At 38.3% G+C, this 21,812-nt stretch overlaps 1 protein-coding gene across 2 annotated transcripts in view; it reads left to right on the top strand.

The window, feature by feature from the left end:
* NCKAP5 (NCK associated protein 5) overlaps positions 1 to 21,812 on the top strand; it is a 606,853-nt gene that overhangs the window by 345,334 nt on the left and 239,707 nt on the right. For both annotated transcript variants that reach the window (XM_032215483.1, XM_032215475.1), the window contains one exon: positions 15,314 to 15,404. In XM_032215483.1, the coding sequence (XP_032071374.1) occupies positions 15,314 to 15,404 (91 nt within the window). The remainder of the gene's footprint in view (positions 1 to 15,313; positions 15,405 to 21,812) is intronic.

Here is a 21,812-nt window from a genome sequence, read left to right on the forward strand (position 1 = left end):
TACCCACCTTGGAAGGATGGAAGGCTGAGTCGACCTTGAGCCTGGTGAAATTCGAACTGCCAAATTGCAGGTAGCTGGCAGGCAGCAGAAGTAGCCTGCAGTACTGCACTCTAACCACTGTCCCACCAGAGCTCGAACCTGTTGAAACACAGGCAAAAGATCATACTAGCGATTACATCATGGCATCAAAGGTGGCAAAATATTTTTTTCTCTTAATTGCATCCACTAATAGCTTCCCAGTGGCCCTTTCTAGGGTGGACTTGTTTTTGCTAGGTAAGGCTTCTGTAAGAAATATTCTATCCATTTGAAGGACGTTGCTTGAATCCTTACCAAATTAGATTCTGAATGTAGAGGTCCCGCTGAGATGCCTAGGGTGTGGTCTGGTGATATGATCTAGGAAGAGTTGACTCTTAGCAAGAAGATTGATGCCAGCAATGGGAAGGCACTGAGGAAATGGGGACACATGGTTGAAAGACCTTGAAAAGAGGGGAATGGGAAGTCAGCAGGAAGACTGAGAAAAATCAGGAATAGATATGGAAGTTGAGGGAAGGAGCTAGCTTATAATTTGGTGGTAGCAGGATGAAGATGTTAGAAGATGGGGAGATAAGGGGTGTTTATATATTGCTGTTGCCTAATGTAAAACAACCTAGAAATGTGGGAAATGATACATAAGCTTATTCACAACTATTATCAGAACTAAGGTTTACTCAAGCTATTATGAGATCATTTCTTAATCTAAACCTGGGAAACACATAAGTCTTTCTCCCAGCACATGAAAACTGCATCCTAGAGCATCTAAAACTGTGAAATATTCAATTAATTAATGTTCAGTGAATCCTTAATTCCCTGAGGTGTAAACTGGAAAATCATACTTGATAAGCTTTTAAACTTGTAAGCTTTTATCAGGGCTGACTGAAGGCAGTTTGTTCCTTGAGCGTCAAAACAATTCTTCCCATTCTAAGTTCAAAGTTTGGCTGTATTGACAGTTCAGTCTCTCACCACGGACACTGGGACAGTGTCTCTAACACCCAAGAATTTTATATAAATTGGGAAATAGCAATAGCCATTATAATCGATAATGATAGACTTTGCAATCTGAAAATGGGTACCCTCTATGGACAATTTTGGATGTCTAAGAAACATAATGTAGTGGAAACACAGTGTTTTCAGTGTAGTAATACAACAATTGGTTCATAAGAGCTGGTTCAAAGTTAACATCTAGTTAACATTTAGTTTCCACCAAATGTGAATGCAATACACTGACATAGAGGGCAGAGGGGAGGCTGTGGTCATAACATTCTGTCTTGTTGCTATTTCTTGGAACTGGCCATCTACAGTCAGTGGTGTATTAAGCAGACAAAGCACGTGCTTAGGGTACCAGGCCCAAAGTGGGCACCACAGAGTTGAGAAAAAAAAACCCAATGAAGATTTGCACAGTATGTACAAAGGAGGTGCACCAAGATTTGTCAGTGCTTAGGGTACCACAATATAATACAATACAATAGCAGAGTTGGAAGGGACCTGCCTAGGCAGGAAACCCTATACCATTTCAGTCAAATGGATATCCAACATCTTCTTAAAGACTTTTAGTATTGGGGCATTCACAACTTCTGGAGGCAAGTTGTTCCACTGATTAATTGTTCTAACTGTCAGGAAATTTCTTCTCAGTTCTAAGTTGCTTCTCTCCTTAATTAGTTTCCACCCATTGCTTCTTGTTCTACACTCAGGTGTCTTGGATAATAGCTTGACTCCCTCTTCTTTGTGGCAACCCCTGAGATATTGGAACACTGCTATCATGTCTCCCCTAGTCCTTCTTTTCATTAAACTAGACATATCCAGTTCCTGCAACCGTTCTTCATATGTTTTAGCCTCCAGTCCCTTAATCACCTTTGTTGCTATTCTCTGCACTTTTTCTAGAGTCTCCACATCTTTTCTATCATGGTGACCAAAACTGAATGCAGTATTCCAAGTGTGGCCTTACCAAGGCATTATAAAGTGGTATTAACACTTCACATGATCTTGATTTCCTCTGTTTATGCAGCCTAGAACTGTGTTGGCTTTTTTGGCAGATGCTGCACACTGTTGGCTTGTATTTAAATGGTTGTCCACTAGGACTCCAAGATCCATCTCACAGTTACTACTATTGAGCAAGGTACCACTTATACCAGCGATGGCAAGCCTTTTTTGGTTCGCATGCCATAAGTGGAGGGAGCACAGGGGGGGGGGTTGTGCGCAGGCGTGCTGCACCCATAATGCAACACATGACGCCTTTAGTGTGCATGTGCGCATGAGAGGCGCCCCCCATTTTTTGCATGCTTTTTTGGCCCTCCCCATGCTTCAGAGGCTTTATAGGATCCTGGGGAGGGTAAAAACAGCTTCCCCCGGAGACCCTCCAGAGGCTTCAGGGATCTTCAGGAGGCTTCCCTGAAGCCTCCAGAGGGCAAAAAATGACCTACAAGCAAACCGGAAGTTACTTCCGGTTTTCTTGTAGGGTCGGTTTAAGCCGTCCAGAGGCTTCAGGGACCTTCAGGAGGCTTTCCGGAAGCCTTTGGAGGACTAAAAACGGCCCTATGTGCAAACCGGAAGTCCATTCCTGAACTTCAGGTTTGCCCATAGGGCTGGTTTTTGTGCTCCGGAGGCTTCAGGGAAGCCTCCTGAAGGTCCTGGAAGCCTCTGGAGGGCCTCGGGGCGGGGAGGCTCTTTTCGCCCTCCCCAGGGTCTTATAAAGCCTCTGGGGAGGGTGAAAAATGGCTTTAAAAAACTCAGCTGCCAGTACATGCATGCGCGCTGGCCAGCTGACAGGGCAACGCCTTGTGTGCCCTGACAAATGGCTCCGCGTACCACCTGTGGCACAAGTGCCATAGGTTCGCCATCCCGGACCTATACTGTACCTGTGCATTTTGTTTTTCTTGCCTAAATGTAGAACCTTACTTTTTTCACCAATGAATTTCATTTTGTTCGATAATGCCCAATGTTCAAGTTAATCCGTCCATCCTGGTTCTCCTCGACCTCTCAGCGGCTTTCGATACCATCGACCATGGTATCCTTCTGCGACGACTGCGGGAGGTGGGGGTGGGCGGCACTGTTTTACAGTGGTTCTCCTCCTACCTCTCGGACAGGTCGCAGTCGGTGTTGGTGGGGAGGGAGAGATCGTCCCCGAGGCCCCTAACCTATGGGGTGCCGCAGGGCTCGGTTCTGTCCCCCCTGCTATTTAACATATACATGAAACCGCTGGGCGAGATCATTCGGAGGCACGGGATTAAGTACCATCAATATGCGGACGATACGCAGTTGTATCTGTCCGCCCCGTGCCAACTCAATGAAGCGGTGGACGTGATGAACCGGGGCCTTGAGGCTGTTAAAGACTGGATGAGAGCTAACAAACTGGTACTCAACCCGGAAAAGACCGAGTGGCTGTTGTGTTTTCCTCCCAACAATTTGGCTAACGTTCCATCAATCAGGCTGGGGGGGCAAAATTTATTCCCCTCAGATAGGGTCCGCAACTTGGGAGTCCTCCTGGATCCACAACTGAGTTTTGACCACCACTTGTCGGCTGTGACCAGGGGGGCATTTGCCCAGGTTCGCCTGGTGCGCCAGTTGCGGCCCTACCTGAACCGGGAGGCTCTCACAACAGTCACTCGAGCCCTTGTGATCTCTAGGCTGGAATACTGCAATGTGCTCTACATGGGGCTGCCCTTGAAGAACATCCGGCGACTTCAGCTAGTCCAGAACGCGGCCGCGCGAGTGATCATGGGCGCACCACGGTTCGCCCATATAACACCAATCCTCCGTGAGCTGCGCTGGCTACCTGTTGATCGTCGGGTGCACTTCAAGGTCTTACTTACCACCTATAAAGCGCTCCATGGTAGTGGATCTGACTATTTGAGAGACCGCCTCCTGCCAATTACCTCCCTGCGTCCCATCAGATCGCACAGAGTAGGCCTCCTCCGAATTCCATCCGCCAGTCAGTGCCGACTGGCGACTACGCGGAGGAGAGCCTTCTCAGTTGCAGCTCCGACATTATGGAACAACCTCCCCGTGGAGATCCGTACCCTCACCACAGTCCTGGCCTTCCGCACAGCCCTTAAGAACTGGCTATCCCGTCAGGCCTGGGGATAGGATTACTCTCACCCCGCCCGAATGTGAGTGAATGTTGTGTTTTTATGGTTAATTTTCTTTTAATCACGATTCTTTTCTTTTTAAGTCTTGTCTTGCACTCCCTTCCCTTCATTGTTGTAAGCCGCCCTGAGTCCCCTCAGGGAAAAGGGCGGCATATAAATTTCCAATAAAATCTAAAAATCTAAAATTTAAGCCACCACTGTCTACAGTGGTTGTCTGATTGTACCTAGTAGAGCAAAATCCATAATAGGAAAGGTGTCAGAGATTTTGCCACTGGCTATAAATGGCTACTTTTCTGTACAGCTAGTCAACTGAGGAGAATGAGTCTTACATCGTCCTGTTCAGAAATAGTGGTGTCTATGATATCTATTTCCTTGGTTTCTGTTTTGAAAGTAACAGCATGTTTCTTCGATGGAAGAACATTCAGGTCTTGGGGACCTGGTACCCTATGGTGGTGCTCAGTGGTTAAAACTCCTTCATTAGAAGATATGGTGGCAACTACCAGATCTTTTAATTTCAAAAAGGAATTGACAAATTTATGGATGGACCTGGTGGGGATCAATGTCTATTAACTTTGACTGGGGTGTAACTGTCTCTGAAGACATCTGCTGGGAGACTAGTAGGAAGCCTACTAGTCTTCCTATTGCAGTTGGTTGTCCATTGTGAGAACCATCACCAAGCCCCTTATTTCGACTTTCTCAAATGTTGCTTGGCTCTGGATTCACCTCCAACATGCTTTAGAAAATTCCTTTTCTGTCCATCCTTTGTTGAAAGGCTTCACCTTTGCTGTGGCGGTTGTCAATATTCCAGATCAAATTATCCGTCTAGGTTAGTTGGGTTAAAGGTCTTACATTTTCATTGGCAGTGAGGATAAAAGTAGGCCAGAATAGAAGTGTGCATTAAAAACTTAGCATTGAATAAAAAAGCACAGACTCATTTTCTTTAATACACCTCAGCGAGTTCTAATGGTTTTCTTTTTCAGTGTTAACATTCAAATAGCTTATATTTATGCATTTTTCTTATATATCAGAGCATGTAGCTATTCAGACAGTATTTCATTATGGACAGAGTTTTACAAGACAATTTGAAACTGAGAAGAAAGTTCACTCTGCTGATAGATGTATTATATATTTTCTTCAATGTAAATTATTCTCATGAGTTGACATTTAAACTTATGCTCATGAAATGATTTCCTGACAGAAATTGCTTTACTCAACGCTGTGCAATGTTCAGACCTATATTTAATTTTATTTACATTTTATGTAGTCCTTTTTTCATCTGAGCTCACTAGGGTGCCAAGGCCCCGAACCTGTAGCCCATAGGCCATATGAAAGTCTTTTTAGGAACTCATAGCCCACATTGAGAGGTTCAATCACAATTCAGGTGGGCCTCTCAACCCATGGATAGTACAGCTAACAGAAACCACACCAGCAAGGCAATCTTGTTTCTGCCAACTTGGACAGGGAGTGTATTCTGCTATCTTTGTATTGGGAATGTGCTTTCCTCCTTGTCAGATTGCCAATTTTTTTAAGGATGCCACATTGCTCTGCTTCCTGCTTCTGACCTCTGTTCCAGCTGTCTTACCATGGTCCGACAAATGGCTATGGAATGGAACAATGGCTAATGACTAATGGCTGTGGAACTGTAAGCTGTCCAGAGTTACCCTGTGGTAAGATGGGTAGATAACAAATTTCATAAATAAATGAATAAGTAAAATAAAACAAGACCCTGAGTCACAGGTGTCAAACTTGATTGTGTCGCATGACATCATGTGATGTCCCATGAGGTTTTTTGCCTTTGCAGAGCTGGGGTGGGCACAGGCTGCGCATAATGCACAGGGCGCCAGTTTGACACCCCTGCCTAAGTAAAACTGCATGAGTTTTCCTGTTCTGCTGTCCCCACATCCAACTGGGGTGGAGAGCGGGAAGCCAATGGGTGAGGCAGAAATGAAAAGTGGCAGACATGTAGGGATATCTTCTTCTCCCATCCTGATCCTTCTACAAATTCTAACTATCAGTCACTTCCTCCTTCAGTTAGCCCACCCCAGCTAAGGAAGGGGTAGGGTTGGGAAAGTGAGACAAGGCCATTTTTGCTCCTTTCTTTTTGCAGCTGAAACTGTTGCACCTCTACTTATGACTGTAGACACGTCTACAGGCTTTTTCATTAATGCTCAGCCCTATAATTAAATATAAAGCTGGAACCCTCCTAAAATTTGGAATATACTATACTGTGCTGTATGTTAGAATTGGGTGGCAGAAGTCTGTCTAATCTACCAGAGATTTAAAGGTGCAGAATGAAAATGGTAATGGTTACTTAGAGAAAATTAAAATAAAACATACTTATTTTTTTGCTTTCTGTACCCAAATGTATGTAGCAATTAATAGCAATTAGACTTATATACCGCTTCATAGGGGTTTCAGCCCTCTCTAAGCGGTTTACAGAGTCAGCATATGGCCCCCACAGTCTGGGTCCTCATAAACACATTTATGTAAGTACTGTATTTTTTAGAATATAAGACGCACCGGAGTATAATGTACACAGGTTGTGAAGAGGCATTTTTTTTAAAAGTAGGTAGGTAGAATGAGGAGAGAGAGGGAGAAAAAGAGAGAGAAATACAGTAGGTAGGTAAGGAGTGAGAGAGTAGGTAGGTAGGTATGTAGGTGGGTGGATAAAGGGATAGAGAGAGAAATACATATAGAGAGAAACAGTGGGTAGATAGGTAGAGAGAGAGAGAGTGTGTGTAGATGGGTAGGTTGGTGGAGGGATAGCGAGAGAGAAATACAGTAGATAGGTAGAGAGAGAGAGTAGGTAGGTTGGTAGGTAGGTAAAGGGATAGAGAGAGAAAAATAGAGAGAAATACAGTAGGGGGAGAGAGAGTAGTTAGGTTTAGGCAGATAAATGGATAGAGAGAGAGAGAAATAGAGAGAAAAATCAGTTGGTAGGTAGGGAGAGAAAGTGTGTGTAGATAGGTAGGTAGATAGGTAGGTAGAGGGATAGAGAGAGAGAAATAGAGGGAGAGAAAAATACAGTAGATAGGTAGGGTGGGAGAGTAGGTAGGTAGGTATATAGATAGATAGAGGGGGAGAGAGAGAGAGAGAAATACAGTAGGCAGGGAGAGACAGAAACAGTAGGTAGGTAGGTAGGTAGTTAGGTAGGGAGGGAGGGGAGAGAGAGAGAGAGAGAGAAGGAAGTTAGGTAGATAGGTAGGTAGGTAGATAGGCAGGTAGATGTTTCCAGTGTATTTATCCATGTGCTGGAGAAGGAAATCTCTGACCTGTAGCACCTAAAACTTTGTTTCTGCTGGCATGGCACTTGACCAATGTAATTCTCATCAATCTCTCTAACTAAACAGCTTTCTGAAAGGAAAAAAAAAGTTTTTGCACTCTGCAAACCTCCCCAAAGCCACCTGTTTTTCATGAAAACGGGCCCATTTTTTTTTTCTTTTTAAAAGGGCATAATAGCCTTGGAGGGGCTTGCAGAGTGCTCCTGGTGGGGGGGGGACAAAAACAAAGGTCTGTTTTTCACGAAAATGGGCCGTTTTTTGTCAAAAAATGCATGCATAGCCTTATGGAGGCTTATAGAATGCTCCTGGGGGCTGGGAGGGGGGACAAAAGTGAGCAAAAAACAGGGGGGGCTTCGGGAGGCAAAAAATGCTGTATTCGGTGTATAAGACACACCCAGATTTTCAGCGTCTTTTTTGAGGAAAAAAGGCGCGTCTTATACTCCGAAAAATATGGATATGTACAGGTGTGTGGTGTGTGTGTGTGTGTGTATGTGTGTGTAAACAAAATCAGATCTAGTATTAATATGTGACATTTGGGGCAGCTTTATTAGGTATGGTTTAATTCTCTCATTATTAAGCATCTAACCGCTTTAAGAAAACGAACAGTGGCTTGTATTATCTTTTCTGCTGTGGTCATTGCCCCCATCATTGTTTCCTCTAGCACCCAGATAAGACCATTATGGTGAGATTATAGGCTTTTAGGGTGAAATATTGAAATCTCTACTTCACCCCCATGCTTGCAGCTGTTTGAAGGTTTCCTGTCCCCAAATGCTAGAAAAAAATGCCATGGTTTGTCATCAATTATGATGAAATGAGATTCAGGGCCACAAGGGTAGGTGACTGGGGTCTTAAAAAAATTGTTTTCAAACTAAACACTCATTTCTGCAGATTTCATCCAATAAGTGTTTGACTGTATACAAATACACACATGAATGAACACACACACACACACACACACACACACACACACACACACACACACTGTATTGCAGGTAAGAAAAGTAAAGTTTCCTTCTGATCGATTTATAGACAAACCCAAAGAGCAGTTACATGGAAATGGTTTGACTACTGCAAACAATGTATTTACTACAGTGAGAGGGGGGGTGCAAATCTGTCAAGCTAGTTTTAGGTTCAGTGTTCTCATTTTCCTGATAATAGTTTTTCCACCCCATTTCTGCACCAGTTTTATATTTTTAAACATCTCAAAATGAGTAGGTAATTAAGAAGTCCCAATCTCTTCTTTTACATACTTTCAACACATTTCTCTTACTATATATCCTTGTACGCATTTTTAATTTCACAAGCCTTAGAAATCACATTTAGATTTGCCTGTCCATTGGGGAGAGTACATTATACATAATTGCATTAATAAGTGTTTCAAATTCATTTTCTCCCATTCCTAGACTTAAGCATTTATGGTTGCATTTGTTGTTTATTTATGCTTTTAACTGGTTGTTTATAGAGCAATATCTTCTATCTTCTTTTATTAACTTAGCAGTGTGTTAAAGTTCTTTTTCTGTGAAGTTGAACTACAGATATGGAAGTCAGTATTTATGCAGATTAACTTAGAAACTTAACTTGGACTCCTTAGAAATACTGTGACCTTATCCTACTTTATTATTGTACCATGAACATGAAGTAATAACGAATAAAATGATATTGAATCAAATGTATACCCTCCACCTCAAAACTGAATTCCCCTTTGGTCACTTGACATATTTCAAAGTAAGTGTTTCCAACCTCACTCATCTCTTCCCTAAACTCTGTTCATCAATCTGTGGGCTACTAATTTTATCCTTAAAGTATATAGCAATCCAACTGGACGTGGATAACCAGAACCGTAGAGATGTAAAATTTCCATTAAATAAAGTGACTTCATTGAGAATGAAATCACTTTCAATTTATGAAAGAAAGCTGCTGCATATGTGGAATGACATGGCTTTCTTTCTAAGAAGCAAGACCAGCATACAGTAGGGTATATGACAGCCGGCGAATATTAGGAAAAATGTGGTATATGTCTAAGTCCTATTGCTGTTGCTATTTGTCTTAATAGTTATTATTCTTTCCATGTTTATTAAATATAAAACTGACCCAAAGCATTGGAAACCTTTAGATAATTTGTGAAGAGTGTCAAGTGAAATCAATTCTGCTTATGAAGTACAGCCCATATAATACCACTTCAGATTATCTAAGACCTTGTAAGGTTGATTGGAGAGAAAAAAAAGCAAGAGTTTGTAATTTGAAAATTAATGCAGTGGCTATAAAGAGTTTTGTCCGACTGATGTAATAATGCAAAACACTTGTAGTGAAAAAGAAACTCATTTTCAGGTAAACATTTTTAGAGACCCCTGCTAGGCATGCGATGATACAAAATATGGCTTTAGAAATCCCTGTTTCCCTTCAGTCACATCATAGCACCAGCTTAAGAGGATAATGTTCAAATAGTACATTATTTCGACACTTTGGAATACATTTTAAAAGGTTAGCATGGGGTTTTAGCTACGGGACTCCCATTAGGCTCGATGGGAGCTTTATAGCTAAAAATCTACACCATATTTGGAAAATGTATTTCTGACTGTGTTGAAGATAAATGCTATGTGCAAGTAGTTGAGACATGAGTAAATAAAGGATGGTGTAGCTCCCATTCAGAGGCTATCATTAAGACCAAACCTTCCCTCACCTTAGCTCTCCGTACAAATCATGCTCTGCTGGATTCTCTGCCCTTTGTTCTCACCCTTTCGGAAGAGTAAATGTACGGAAACTTGTGGTGAATAAATGAAATGCTTTTGTGAATATGTAGCCACTCCTTTCTTTCATTCGATTCTGTGCCACAACCTTTTTAATAGCCTCATAAAAATATTTTTTCCCCTTCCCTTTGACTCGTTCATCGTTAATTCAGGCCGTCTCCTTTATTCTGCTGTCTGGAAATATTTTATGTTTTTAAGTTTTGCTTTCTTGCACTGTACACAATTTATTATCTCATTTCATAAATATTCCATTCTTCAGGTACTTTTCAGAATAGAAATGTGTTTATGTGTATTTATATAACTGTGTGTGTGTGTGTGTGTGTGTGTGTGTGTGTGTACACATACATATGCACATGTACCACACACTGAAGAATCTTTTTGCTTGATTTAAAGGACATTGCTGTTTTGGAAAATCCAGACTTAATAGATAACATTTCTTTCTGGAATCAGAATTGAGAATATGACTCTCCACTGCTGCTCTTTTTCATGCTTTTAAGATTTGGCCACTTAGGAAAAGATTTGGGAAGCTATAATGTAATTCCTGCATTGCCAGGGTAGTCAGGGACTAGACATTCATTATCTAACATCTAAAGATAAATGTAAAACTAATGCTGATTACTGAAATGGTACAGTAATAAAGACATTGGATTGGGGCCAGGGATACTAAATGCAAGTTTTTTGAGGAAATACCCAAACCACCTTCACAACTCCCATTATTTTCAATAGCCTTTATTTTGACATCCAGGCTTTTATAAGTGATATTAATCCTAGTACTGAATTTTAGAGTGAATTTAATCATTACAACTAAATTCATTTTGGTTATGCTTTTACTGTAACCTTAGTCTTAATTCTGAATGACAGAAGAGTGGTCAATAGAATCATGTCATTCATTATTGATTTTTATTATTTCATTTAATACGACACCTTTGTCTCCTTAGAACAGTGTTTCACAAATAACCTAAATATTTCAACTAGTTTAATAATTAATAAAATAATAAATTGGTGATCTAAATAATTTAATTCATCTAAATCCCAGTTAAAGAAAGCAGCTAAAAATAATCAGATCACATCAAAAGTTAGACTAATGATCTTGACTCCCTTCCAAGAGTAGATTAGGTTATTAGTAGGTTATCAAGTAGACTAGGAAACTGTATTGTTCATTAGTTCTTCAACTGTGCATTTATAATTTAAAATCTTTCAGGGCCAATGGAAAACACAGTGTAGGTGGCACGCAGATGATCATTGATGGACTTTTATTCTTTACTAATGTAGTAAAAATGTTTTCTTTCAACTGATTTAGTACAAGAAGGAGGAGAATTCATTAAAATTGTTTCAAACTGATTACGTTGTATACATTTTTAATTTGACCATTATCTTAATTGCTTGATTTGAAAATTGCAATTGTTCACATGACTGCATGCTTTGAAAATATACAACAACTGTTTGCTAGTAATAATTGGTGCTTAATCAGTAAAAGGTTAAGTTGCCATACTTTTTTCTGTAGTGTTCTATACTCTGTTTACCTGTTATACAAAATATAAAACAATTAAAATTACATTTGTTTAATCAAGGAAGAAAATAACATTTGTGATCTGGTGGCTTTTCCTCTGTAGTTGCCTTTGCTTATATCTCTATTTCAAAAATGTTAGTGGCTATTTTTTGGTTTATGTGAGGTAAAGGCATTGCTGAAATATTATTCATTGGTGTAACATAAAGATTGAGGTCAGGTGTGTTATCAGACACATGTCCCCAACCTCTTAACTTTAGCTGTGTGAATCTGGTTACTGGAAAATCTACCTTCATTTTAAAATTCTTCCAGGTTCTTCTTCCAGTTCTTCCATGTTTAAAACCTTTTCCAGGTTCTTGGGAAGAACTTGATAGGTAGATAAAAATGCCAATTCCAGTCTAAACAAGACTGCAACAAATCACCATAACCCCCACAACAATAAGAGAAAATAAGGCTTGAGAATAACTAAGAGCAGGGAAGTTGAATAAAGAGACACGGGCTAATTCTGGCTGCACAAGACCAAACATACAAAGCCAGAATTGAGAAGACAGCAACAGACAGCAAGTGCCACCTCTGCAAAGAGAAACGGGATCACCTGCTTAGTTGCTTCAAGGAGATCGCACAGACCACAGTGCTCTAGAACTTCAAGCAGACAACCACCTGCCACATAACAATTGTCAGCAAGAAAAAAGAAGTCTGGACAGTGGATGTGGCAGTACCTGGAGAGAGCAGAATAGATGATAAAGAACTGGAAAAATCACAAAATAGAAAACCTGCAAGTATGAGCAGAACAACTATAGCAACTGTAAGCAAAGATAGTACCCATAGTGATAAACACTTTATGCACAATTCCAAAGCAGGATGGAACACACTTGAACACCATTGGCATTGACAAAATCACCACCAGTCAATTGCAGAATGAAGCTTTACTAGGAACAGTTTGCATCCTGCAATAATACCTTTAATACCATTAAATAAGATCTACTTATCACGGGTTATTGGACTTGATAGTTAGAGACAAATGCCAAATCCAGTCTCAAAATCTGGATGAGTGTATGCAGCCAATAATAGTAACTCTTAGTCTATTTTTCTATGCAGATAATATTGAGTTGGATGGACAAACCTTAAATAATGCAGCTTCCTGTGTCCCTTTCCCCAGTACAGGTCTACTACAAAACACAATTAGCATGTTAACAAAATTATTTTATTTTATGTCTGTATGCCTAGACAAGGATAATATCTTACAAATTCAGACTAACAATTTAATTCACTGCAAAATCACTATTTTCAAAATACATTTTTTCCTAAAAAAATGACAGCAATAAATGCTTGTTTAGCATTTCCACTATAACAGTTTAATTTTCCACTATAACACTATAACAGTTAAAACAGTATTGGGATGAGTTTACTACATGGTATATTTTCATATGTCTCTAAAAAACTGTTTCCCACATTTAACAATGAAAGAAGTAGTCTGAGGCGTCACCCAGCAGAATATATACAGTAAAAAATTAGCTTCTGGTTGACTTTTTAAAAAATGTAACACCATCATATTTTTCCACTGACTAAAAAGATCACCCAGAAATTTCAACTGGCCCAGAATGCTGTAGGATGCAGTAATGGGGGCACTTCTATTGTATTAGCTGCACTGGCTTCCAACTTCTTTAGGTGCAATTCCAGGTGCTGGTCATCACCTTTAAAGCCCTTATATGACACAGTGCCAGCCTATCTGAAGGACCACCTTTCCCTGAGGACATTTACCCATCCTACCAAGTCAGATAGGGTGAGCACGCTCCTAATTCATTCCGCTAAATATTGCCTTCTGATGAAAGCTAGGAAGGGTGCCTTTTCCGTGGCAGCCCCTGCCCTCTGGGACTCTCTGTCCCCGTGAAGATCAGCAGGCCTCCACCCTTTTAGCCTCTTGTAAGGCTTTGGAGACATGGCTCCCTCCCCCCCCAGTTGGAAGAAGATTAGATAATCAATATTAGAACAGATTTGGTGTCAGCTTTTTGTTGTTTTGTTTAATATCTGTTGAGTTTTATAGCTGTAATATGATTTCATATTTTTTTAATCTTAGATTGGGGGGCACTCAGAAAGATGGGTGGCTGCAAATATGTTTTAAATACATATACATATAAATACATACATACATACATGATGCACTCTTCTGAGAGTTAAACACTTGCACTGGTGCATCTATGTGTTTCTGTGTATGAATGTGTTTTGAATATTTCATGTGTACCTAATATTGATTAAAATTCAAATATTTTCTTTTAGAGAGCTAAATCTTGCTTCTTGTTTAGATTATTGGAAATAAAGGGAAAGGAAGGGTTGAACCTATTTTTCATTTTTCATGAAATTATTCATTTCAGTAATGTGTGTGACCATTTACTGTTTTTTTTTACTTGTATAGAGACATCTTTTATGTGAAATAATTGTTCCTTAATGATTATTATGCATGCAACTATTTAGATTTCCACAATGTCAATACCACTTTTTTTGTAGCTGCTACCACCTCTGTGAATTATTGATTCACACACATATGAATGTATTGATTCATATAAATGGTGACTCAGCAGGACAGCCCATCAACCACTTGGGCAAGATGATTATGGTGGTGGCTGCTGCTGTTTTCTCTGTTTACCCTTTTTAGTGTGCTGAAGATTTAACCATGAAAGTGGATTTAAGGCAAGTTTGTGAAATCACAGGTTCACAAGAAAAAAAAATTGAAAAAAGATTAAGATCAATGTCAAAATGAAGTTATTCTAATCCGCTGCAGAAAAAAATAAGACCTTTTAGTTGAACATTACACTTGGTGGTTTGTTCACATTTGGTCAGAAGATGGAATGATTGTGATAAATACCTCTTGATAAATGGAAAGCAGGCATATCAAATCAATAATCATACTAAAAGTAACAATTGTAACTAGACATCTGAATACAATGAAATTCTTGGAAAGCTTCCTTAGGAAACAGCATAAATGCTGACCTTACCATAAAAGACTAAATAAACTCTGCTATTATAATGAAAGAAAGAAAAAACTGTAATGAATCCCAACTGGATTGGTGGACTATTTTGTATAATTCCAAAGGAACGTAACAATGGTTTGCTTTTTTATTCTGCTTGTGAGTTCCTAGGTTCATCTTTCTTTAAATACAGGGGTAGAATAAATTATTAGTAATCAGATAAAGTAAGATAGTTCTGATGACCTTAGCTCTTTGTCAAAGTGTAAAAATTTTGTAGAAAATTATATTGAATGCTAAAGTACATTACTGAACAAACAACTTAATTTGTATGAATAGTCCATTAATTTGCAAAATGTCCAGGTGGAAATTTGTATTTGAATTCCATTAAATGAGAGTTTAATAAATTAAGCTTTAACTTGTACTCAAATAGCATGTTTTTCAGATTTTCACTATCACTAGAATCTTCCCTCCCTCCCCAAGTCTACAGAAGTCTTAAGTTAAGATTAATAAGCATAGGCAAAAAACTATTTGAATTATTTCTTGGTTATATTTATTTGCCTATATATAAATAAACATGAAATATTCTTTTTAGCATAGATTAAGAAATATTTTAAATTCTGTTTGTATAATGAGTAATGTTATAGCTTCTGTGCTTGCATTAATATCTCTTTTCTTCCTCTTCTCTTTCCAGAATGGAAGAAACAGTGAGGAACTTACTTCAAAGTCAAGGATTATCTGAGCCCAATGGAGAAGAACACGTGCCCATATTAAAATCATATCAGGTAATAACAATTTTCATAGCCCTACTTGCAATCTCTTAATAACTGGTAGAATAATTAGAAGATGAAAAACTGTAAACACAGTTGATTTTAAAGTTGCTAAAAATGGTCTCTTCTGAATAAGAGACATGCTGTCACATATGTACAGTAATTGAAGCAGAAAATACTTTTCAGAAAAAGAAGAATCAGGAAATGGTCTGTGTACGCGTTATGGAACTAGAAACTCTAAGGCAGAAGTGCAGTAAAAATAATCGATGGAGAATGTGATTAAAAATGACATTTACGCTTCTGAAAAATGCTTGGAGCTATCACAGATTCCCCATGCATTGAGTTTGCATGGCAATGAGAATTCTCTGAAACATCTGGAAAAGAGAGGAAGAGAGTTGGGAAGACAGGCAGGTAAAACATTGCAGGCAGTTGGACGTATCCTAATTTAATGCAAGGCAAGTATAGATGGTGATAGAGATGATCCTTTTCTTCCCCACTGAATAATTACTTTTTTATGCTTTGCATATGCATACTGTATATGTAACTAAATTGTGTTACATACAGGTTCACATCTGGGTAAAATCTACAAGTTCATTCCCATTTCCTTTGTGTGTGTCTGTGTATGTACATACTATGAAAATATAGTCAAGTCTACATTTGCGCATACAGTATGTCTGGGCACTGAAGATGCTTTGTGCATGTATGCAAGCAAGCCTACTGAATACAATGGGCATATATCTATATAGGACATGAAGTGCCTTCATGCATGTACTTGTGTTGGTGCATATTTGTGCAGAAAATTCTGAGAAAATGTTTCATGATGTTATCAGAATGGTAGTATTGATTAATGGATGAGGTCAATGAATTAAAGCCCTCTTTGATTAAATAATACATTTTTAAGTGGGCAGCAGATTGTAATGTGCATAGCCAGTAAAGTTACATTACATGAGTAGCAATTTCCTTCCTTTTCTTATTTCATAAAGACTGTCCCTTCTATGACATCATTTTGTGACCTGTTATCCTAAAAACATGTAGAGCTGTATTTCTTATATGCACGTATAATATATACACATTCAATTTACTGCAAACTCATGTATGTATTATTTTTTAAAAGATATATGTGTTTTATCAAACTCATAGTCTTAATTGATATAACGTAGGCTGCAGAACTACATTTTAAAAGTAGTAATACTTTTACTTTTAATCAGTAGGAGAGGTGTGTATGAATCGTGCCATTATCTTTGAAGCTATATTTGCCACTAGTTAACGGTATTATATTCAAAAGAAAAAATTAACGTTGGTAACAAAAATAATTCAGGAAGAAATGAGAAAATAATATTGAGAATAATTATCTTGATTATGGGGTTTACAAAATATGAAACAATTCCATATTTCAAGGGACTATGGTAAGTTGTTTTAATGGTGTGCAACGTGTTCAAGGTAATATTTCAGTAATCATAAAAGCTTCTTCTTTGCGGTAAACACTTTGATCTATTGACCACTGCCTGCATATTTGTCTTTTCTTTCTTAAACCTAATTATTGTTTAGGGATGTATAAGACAGCTCTGATTACAATATCAATATGCCTGTCTCCCGAATAAATACTGGTACTAATGAACTTTAAATGTTGAGCAGTACACATGTCAATGGAACAATAATCAGAGGAATAGCAGAACATACATGCATTATTGTAAAATTGTCAAGATCTTTTTTCCAAACATGGTAATTTATCTTATTTCTTTTATATAAAATATTTTTACTGACACAAAGGCACTGACTGTCCTTAGTTGCACTGATTTGTTTTTATGACATATTCAAAAATAAAATAAATAACAATGGATTTAGACACGAGGTTTTCAGGAATGTTCCAACAACTATTCCCTGATCAGATTTTTATTTTAAATACTATAGCTATTGATTACATGAATTGACTCTAGAATATATTATTAAAACAGTGTTGCAAAATGAGCACAGTCCATAAGTTTAAATAGGAAAGTATGGTATGAACCACATCATGGTGGAAACTCTTTGTGTCATTGTGAGGTACACAAAACCTTCACAACTATTGCACACCACAAGATATTAGTAGCACATAGTTCTCCACAATTCATTTTGTTTGCTGTCCAAAACAATAAATTAATGTACTGTGGTTAAAAAACAATTGGGATATTTGTTTGTATGTTTGGGGACATACAAGAAGGATCTACAAATTATGGCAAAAAATTTCAAGCAGTCAAAAAATACATAAAAAATCTAATTTTTTCTAACACATACAGAGTAACTTCCATTTTCCACTAAATAGTATATTGCCTGGTCCTTCATAGCTAAAGGTAACATGTAATGGCATTTATTTATTTGTTTGTTTAGTTAGCTAGTTAATTAGTTAGTTTGTTTGTTAGTATAGCAACATTGAACTTTTGTCCATGTAATAGTTATTTATGCTACTTACACTACTTTAGGATTCAGTTCTCTCCCCACTTGTTTTAAACTTCTACATGAAACTGCTGACTGAGGTTATTCTTCAGCATAGCATGATAATGCACTGTACATCTCTACAGGTTGTCCTACAGGTTTCAACAGTAATACTGTTGAAGTTCTCTCCCAGTTCCTGGAGGCTCTAGGAGTCTCTGTAAGGAGGAATTGGTTTTGGCTAAATCCTGACTAGATTGTACAATTATACTTTTGGGGCCTCCAGCATGTAGTAGTTTTCTATCATTAATTGGGCATGGAGGTAACATTTCCCCAAATATGTAATCCGTGAGTGCTTCTTGATTCACACTTCTTGCTCAAGGAGTAAATGGCAGCCATGGCCAAGAGAACCTTCACATTATGTGTGCCATTGACTCTTATTTTCAGGTCAGAAGGTACAGCTCAAAGTCATGCACACCTTTTGTCATCTTCCACTTGGACTATTCAACATATCCTGTAAGGGACTTCTCTTGAAGAACATCTAGAAACTGCAGTTGTCCAGAGTGCAGTGATACAGAGAGTAATATTACAATCATTGATAACAGCTGCAATATGAGTTCTATTCACTATCAAAAGGCTTCTGGGTATAATTCAAGCCCTTTAATGGCTTTAGGCTAGGTTAACTTTGGGACCATCTATCACTATTGGTTTCTACTCATCTCACCAGGCTTGGCAGAATCTCCAGGCCCTCTGGGTGAAGCAGTGCCAACTGGTTCACTTTAGGAAGCATGCCTTCACTGTCATGGCCTGCCTTATGAAACATGATATATAGATAGCTACTTTTCTTCTGGCCTTTCAGAAGGCTGTGAAGATAAGCTCCTTTCCCTTGGATGTTGAGACAAGGATGTTAATTAACTTGAACTCTGATTGTGTGAATGTGTCAATTTGGATTTTGTTTGGGTTTTTAAAATGGATGTTCATATGTTGTTTGCTGCATAATGTTTTGTTTTCGATAGTTGGATGGCCATAGACATTTAGTAAATAAATAAGCAGGCAAAAAATGTTCTGGAACAATTAAAGCATTCATTAAAAACCCAATAATTAAAATAATACTGAAACAATAAAATCAGCAGCTGGAATAAAATGTTTCTAAGCAGCAACATTTTATCACAGTGCTTATATTGATTTAAATGCCTAGAAAAATAAAAACATATTTCCCTGGCATTGAAAACAAAACACATTTGGTATCAGGTGTATTTTATGCCCACTCCCACGGTTACTTATTGCCCTCAGGGTGGAAAACACTAAAAATTAAAATGTCTCAGCATCTAATATATCCAGAAGCATTTTTTTGCAAAACTGAAGCTATTTTTCCCTTTCCTTTTGACTTTCCTATAGACCTTCCCTAATATAAAAACTCTGCTTTCACAATCCAACCCTCTGATTTTTTTCCAGAAAAGCAAAATGAGTGTGCAGAAAAAATAGAAAGTAAAGTTGACTTTTGCTGGTTTTGCCAGCAAAGGCAAAAAAAACCACTATTGCAATTAGAATTTGGGAATGTAGGTCAGGTTACAGAAAGATATCCAAATGAAAGGAATTGGGAGTTAAAACAGAGAAAAACAGAGAAATTGCTTTCTATCTGTGTTATTCAACTTTTCTCTGCTGCTCCAGTATTCTTCTCAAGTCTGGTTATGGGTCTAGTAGAAGTCGCTTGTCTTGTCATAGATAACATGTGCAATCTATGAATTCTTAGCTACGGTGTTATCCTGGCAAAAACAATTTATTGTTGTTCTGATCTATATTTTCCTATTAAATTGAACCCACCACACCAGGGTGGATTCCGGCAGGCACTACTGACGGTTCACTTGTGTATGTGCCATGCATGTGTGCACTGGATGCGTGCTGTGCGTGCATGCGCAGTGTAATAAAAATGTTCTGCGCATGCACAGAAATGAAAAAAGATGGCGCCACCTATGGAGCTGCATGGAGACCTGTTTAGGGGCGTGGCAGGCCTGGGTCGCTGTAAGTTCCAGCGACCGAAGCCGCCAAACTAGTACCGGTTTAGCCGAACCAGTAGGAACCCACCACTGCACCACACCCTTTAGCCCTCTTCATCACATATTTCCATCTGAAATATGAAGACAATTGTAAAAATGTAGCTCAATAAAAATATATTAATTAAAAAGTTTTGAAGTACCATTATGAATGTATAAAATGCCTTTTTAGGAAGGTTTGATATAAAATGCTCAGTTTTTTAAAATTAAAAATGAATAAATTTCAAGTTAAAATGGAAGGGATGTAAATCAGCTTGCTATTAGATTTGAATTCAATAAGTGTACACTTTCAGTTGCAAAAATACATGGAACAAAAATAATTAATTTGCATACTTCTGCTTCATAATTAATTGCCAGACATTCAATGACTTTGAATGTTGATTGGAAGGTAAAATATTTATATTTGCAAATAAATATGCAAGAAAAATATAAACAAGAGTTATAGGGTACTGGAAACATTTGATTCATGTAATATTTCATTGTTGAAGAAATATTGAGAAGCAGAAATTAGATGGAAGTGCCTAAGGGTACTTTGAAAATTGGCATCTTACATTGGTAAATCTGGATAAATCTAAATTGAATTTGATCTCAAACATCAGATGTGGCACTAGTGTTAAATTATACAATAAAATCTTTTAAAGCTAGACTAGGCTTGATGCTCTCCAGATATGTAAAGACTTTACCTCAAAAAATTCCCAGCCAGCACAATAAAAATCGACTTATATTTCAAAACCTAGCAGCTACATCAATGATAATTGAGAGGCAGCTGAAGAAAATACATATATGGATAATCTTTTTGGCCTGGAAATGATTATGGCTTCCAACCCACAACCCTGTCTACCTCCTAAAGGCCCCAAAGATTATATTATCAAAAGCTAATAAAGTCAAATAAGTTTATGACAAATGATGACATAATTGGAAGGAGCACAACAGTTGTAAAGCCTCGTTTAAGTGTCCTTTCCTTTCCCTTTTTGTTTTGTTAATTGTGGGAGTATGAAGCCTCATAGAGACAAATCTTTCCTATTTTCACCCAGAAAAAAACCTCAAATCTTCTAAAAATAGACTGAGGTGCTTGAGTTTTCACAGTGTGATTTCAGATCGGAGCCGTTTTTTAAGGGCAGAAATTAAAGTAGTTTTCGTCCTTCCAGTTTCATTTCTGCCTTTATTTTCCATGCAGGCAGTAGTTGATTGCCCATCTCTACTCTAAAAATTATAATCTAAGCTTTTTCTGCTTGCATCATGTTGGTATAGTGGTTAGAATGCAGTACTGCAGGCGACTTCTGCTGGCTGCCAGCTATCAGCAGTTCGGCAGTTCAATTCTCACTAGCTCACATTGACTCAGACTTCTATCCTTCCAAGGTCAGTAAAATGAGAACCCAGATTGTGTTGGGGCAATATGCTGACTCTGTAAACTGCTTAGAGAGGGCTGTAAAGGACTATGAAGTAATATAAGCCTAAGTGCTATAAGACATATTTCTGGGAATTAAAATGTCACTATGATCTTCTAAATTTGGGCATTCCCAAAATATGGAAGGATTAAATATGAGGCCAAAAAATATAAATGTAAGATACTGTACATATAGGCAGTCTTACAGTTAAGAACACAACTGAGCCCAAAATTTCTTGCTAAGGGAGACAGTTGTTCAGTGAATTTTGCCCCATTTTACAACTTTTCTTGTCATAGATGTCAAGTGAATCACTGTAGTTTTTAAGTTAGTATCACGGTTGTTAAATGAATCTGGCTTCCCCATTGACTTTGCCTGTCAGAAGGTCGCAAAAGGTGATCACATGATCCTGGGACGCTGCAGCTGTCATAAATATGAGTCAGTTGCTAAGGTCCGAATTTTGCTCACATAACCATGGGGGATGATTCAACAATCATAAGTGTGAAAAACAGTTATAAGTCACTTTTTTCAGTGGTGCTGTAACTGCAATCATTAAATCAACAATTAAGTCAAGG

The sequence above is a fragment of the Thamnophis elegans genome, chromosome 1 (genome assembly GCF_009769535.1).
Source record: "Thamnophis elegans isolate rThaEle1 chromosome 1, rThaEle1.pri, whole genome shotgun sequence".
In the NCBI taxonomy this organism is placed as follows: Eukaryota; Metazoa; Chordata; class Lepidosauria; order Squamata; family Colubridae; genus Thamnophis; species Thamnophis elegans.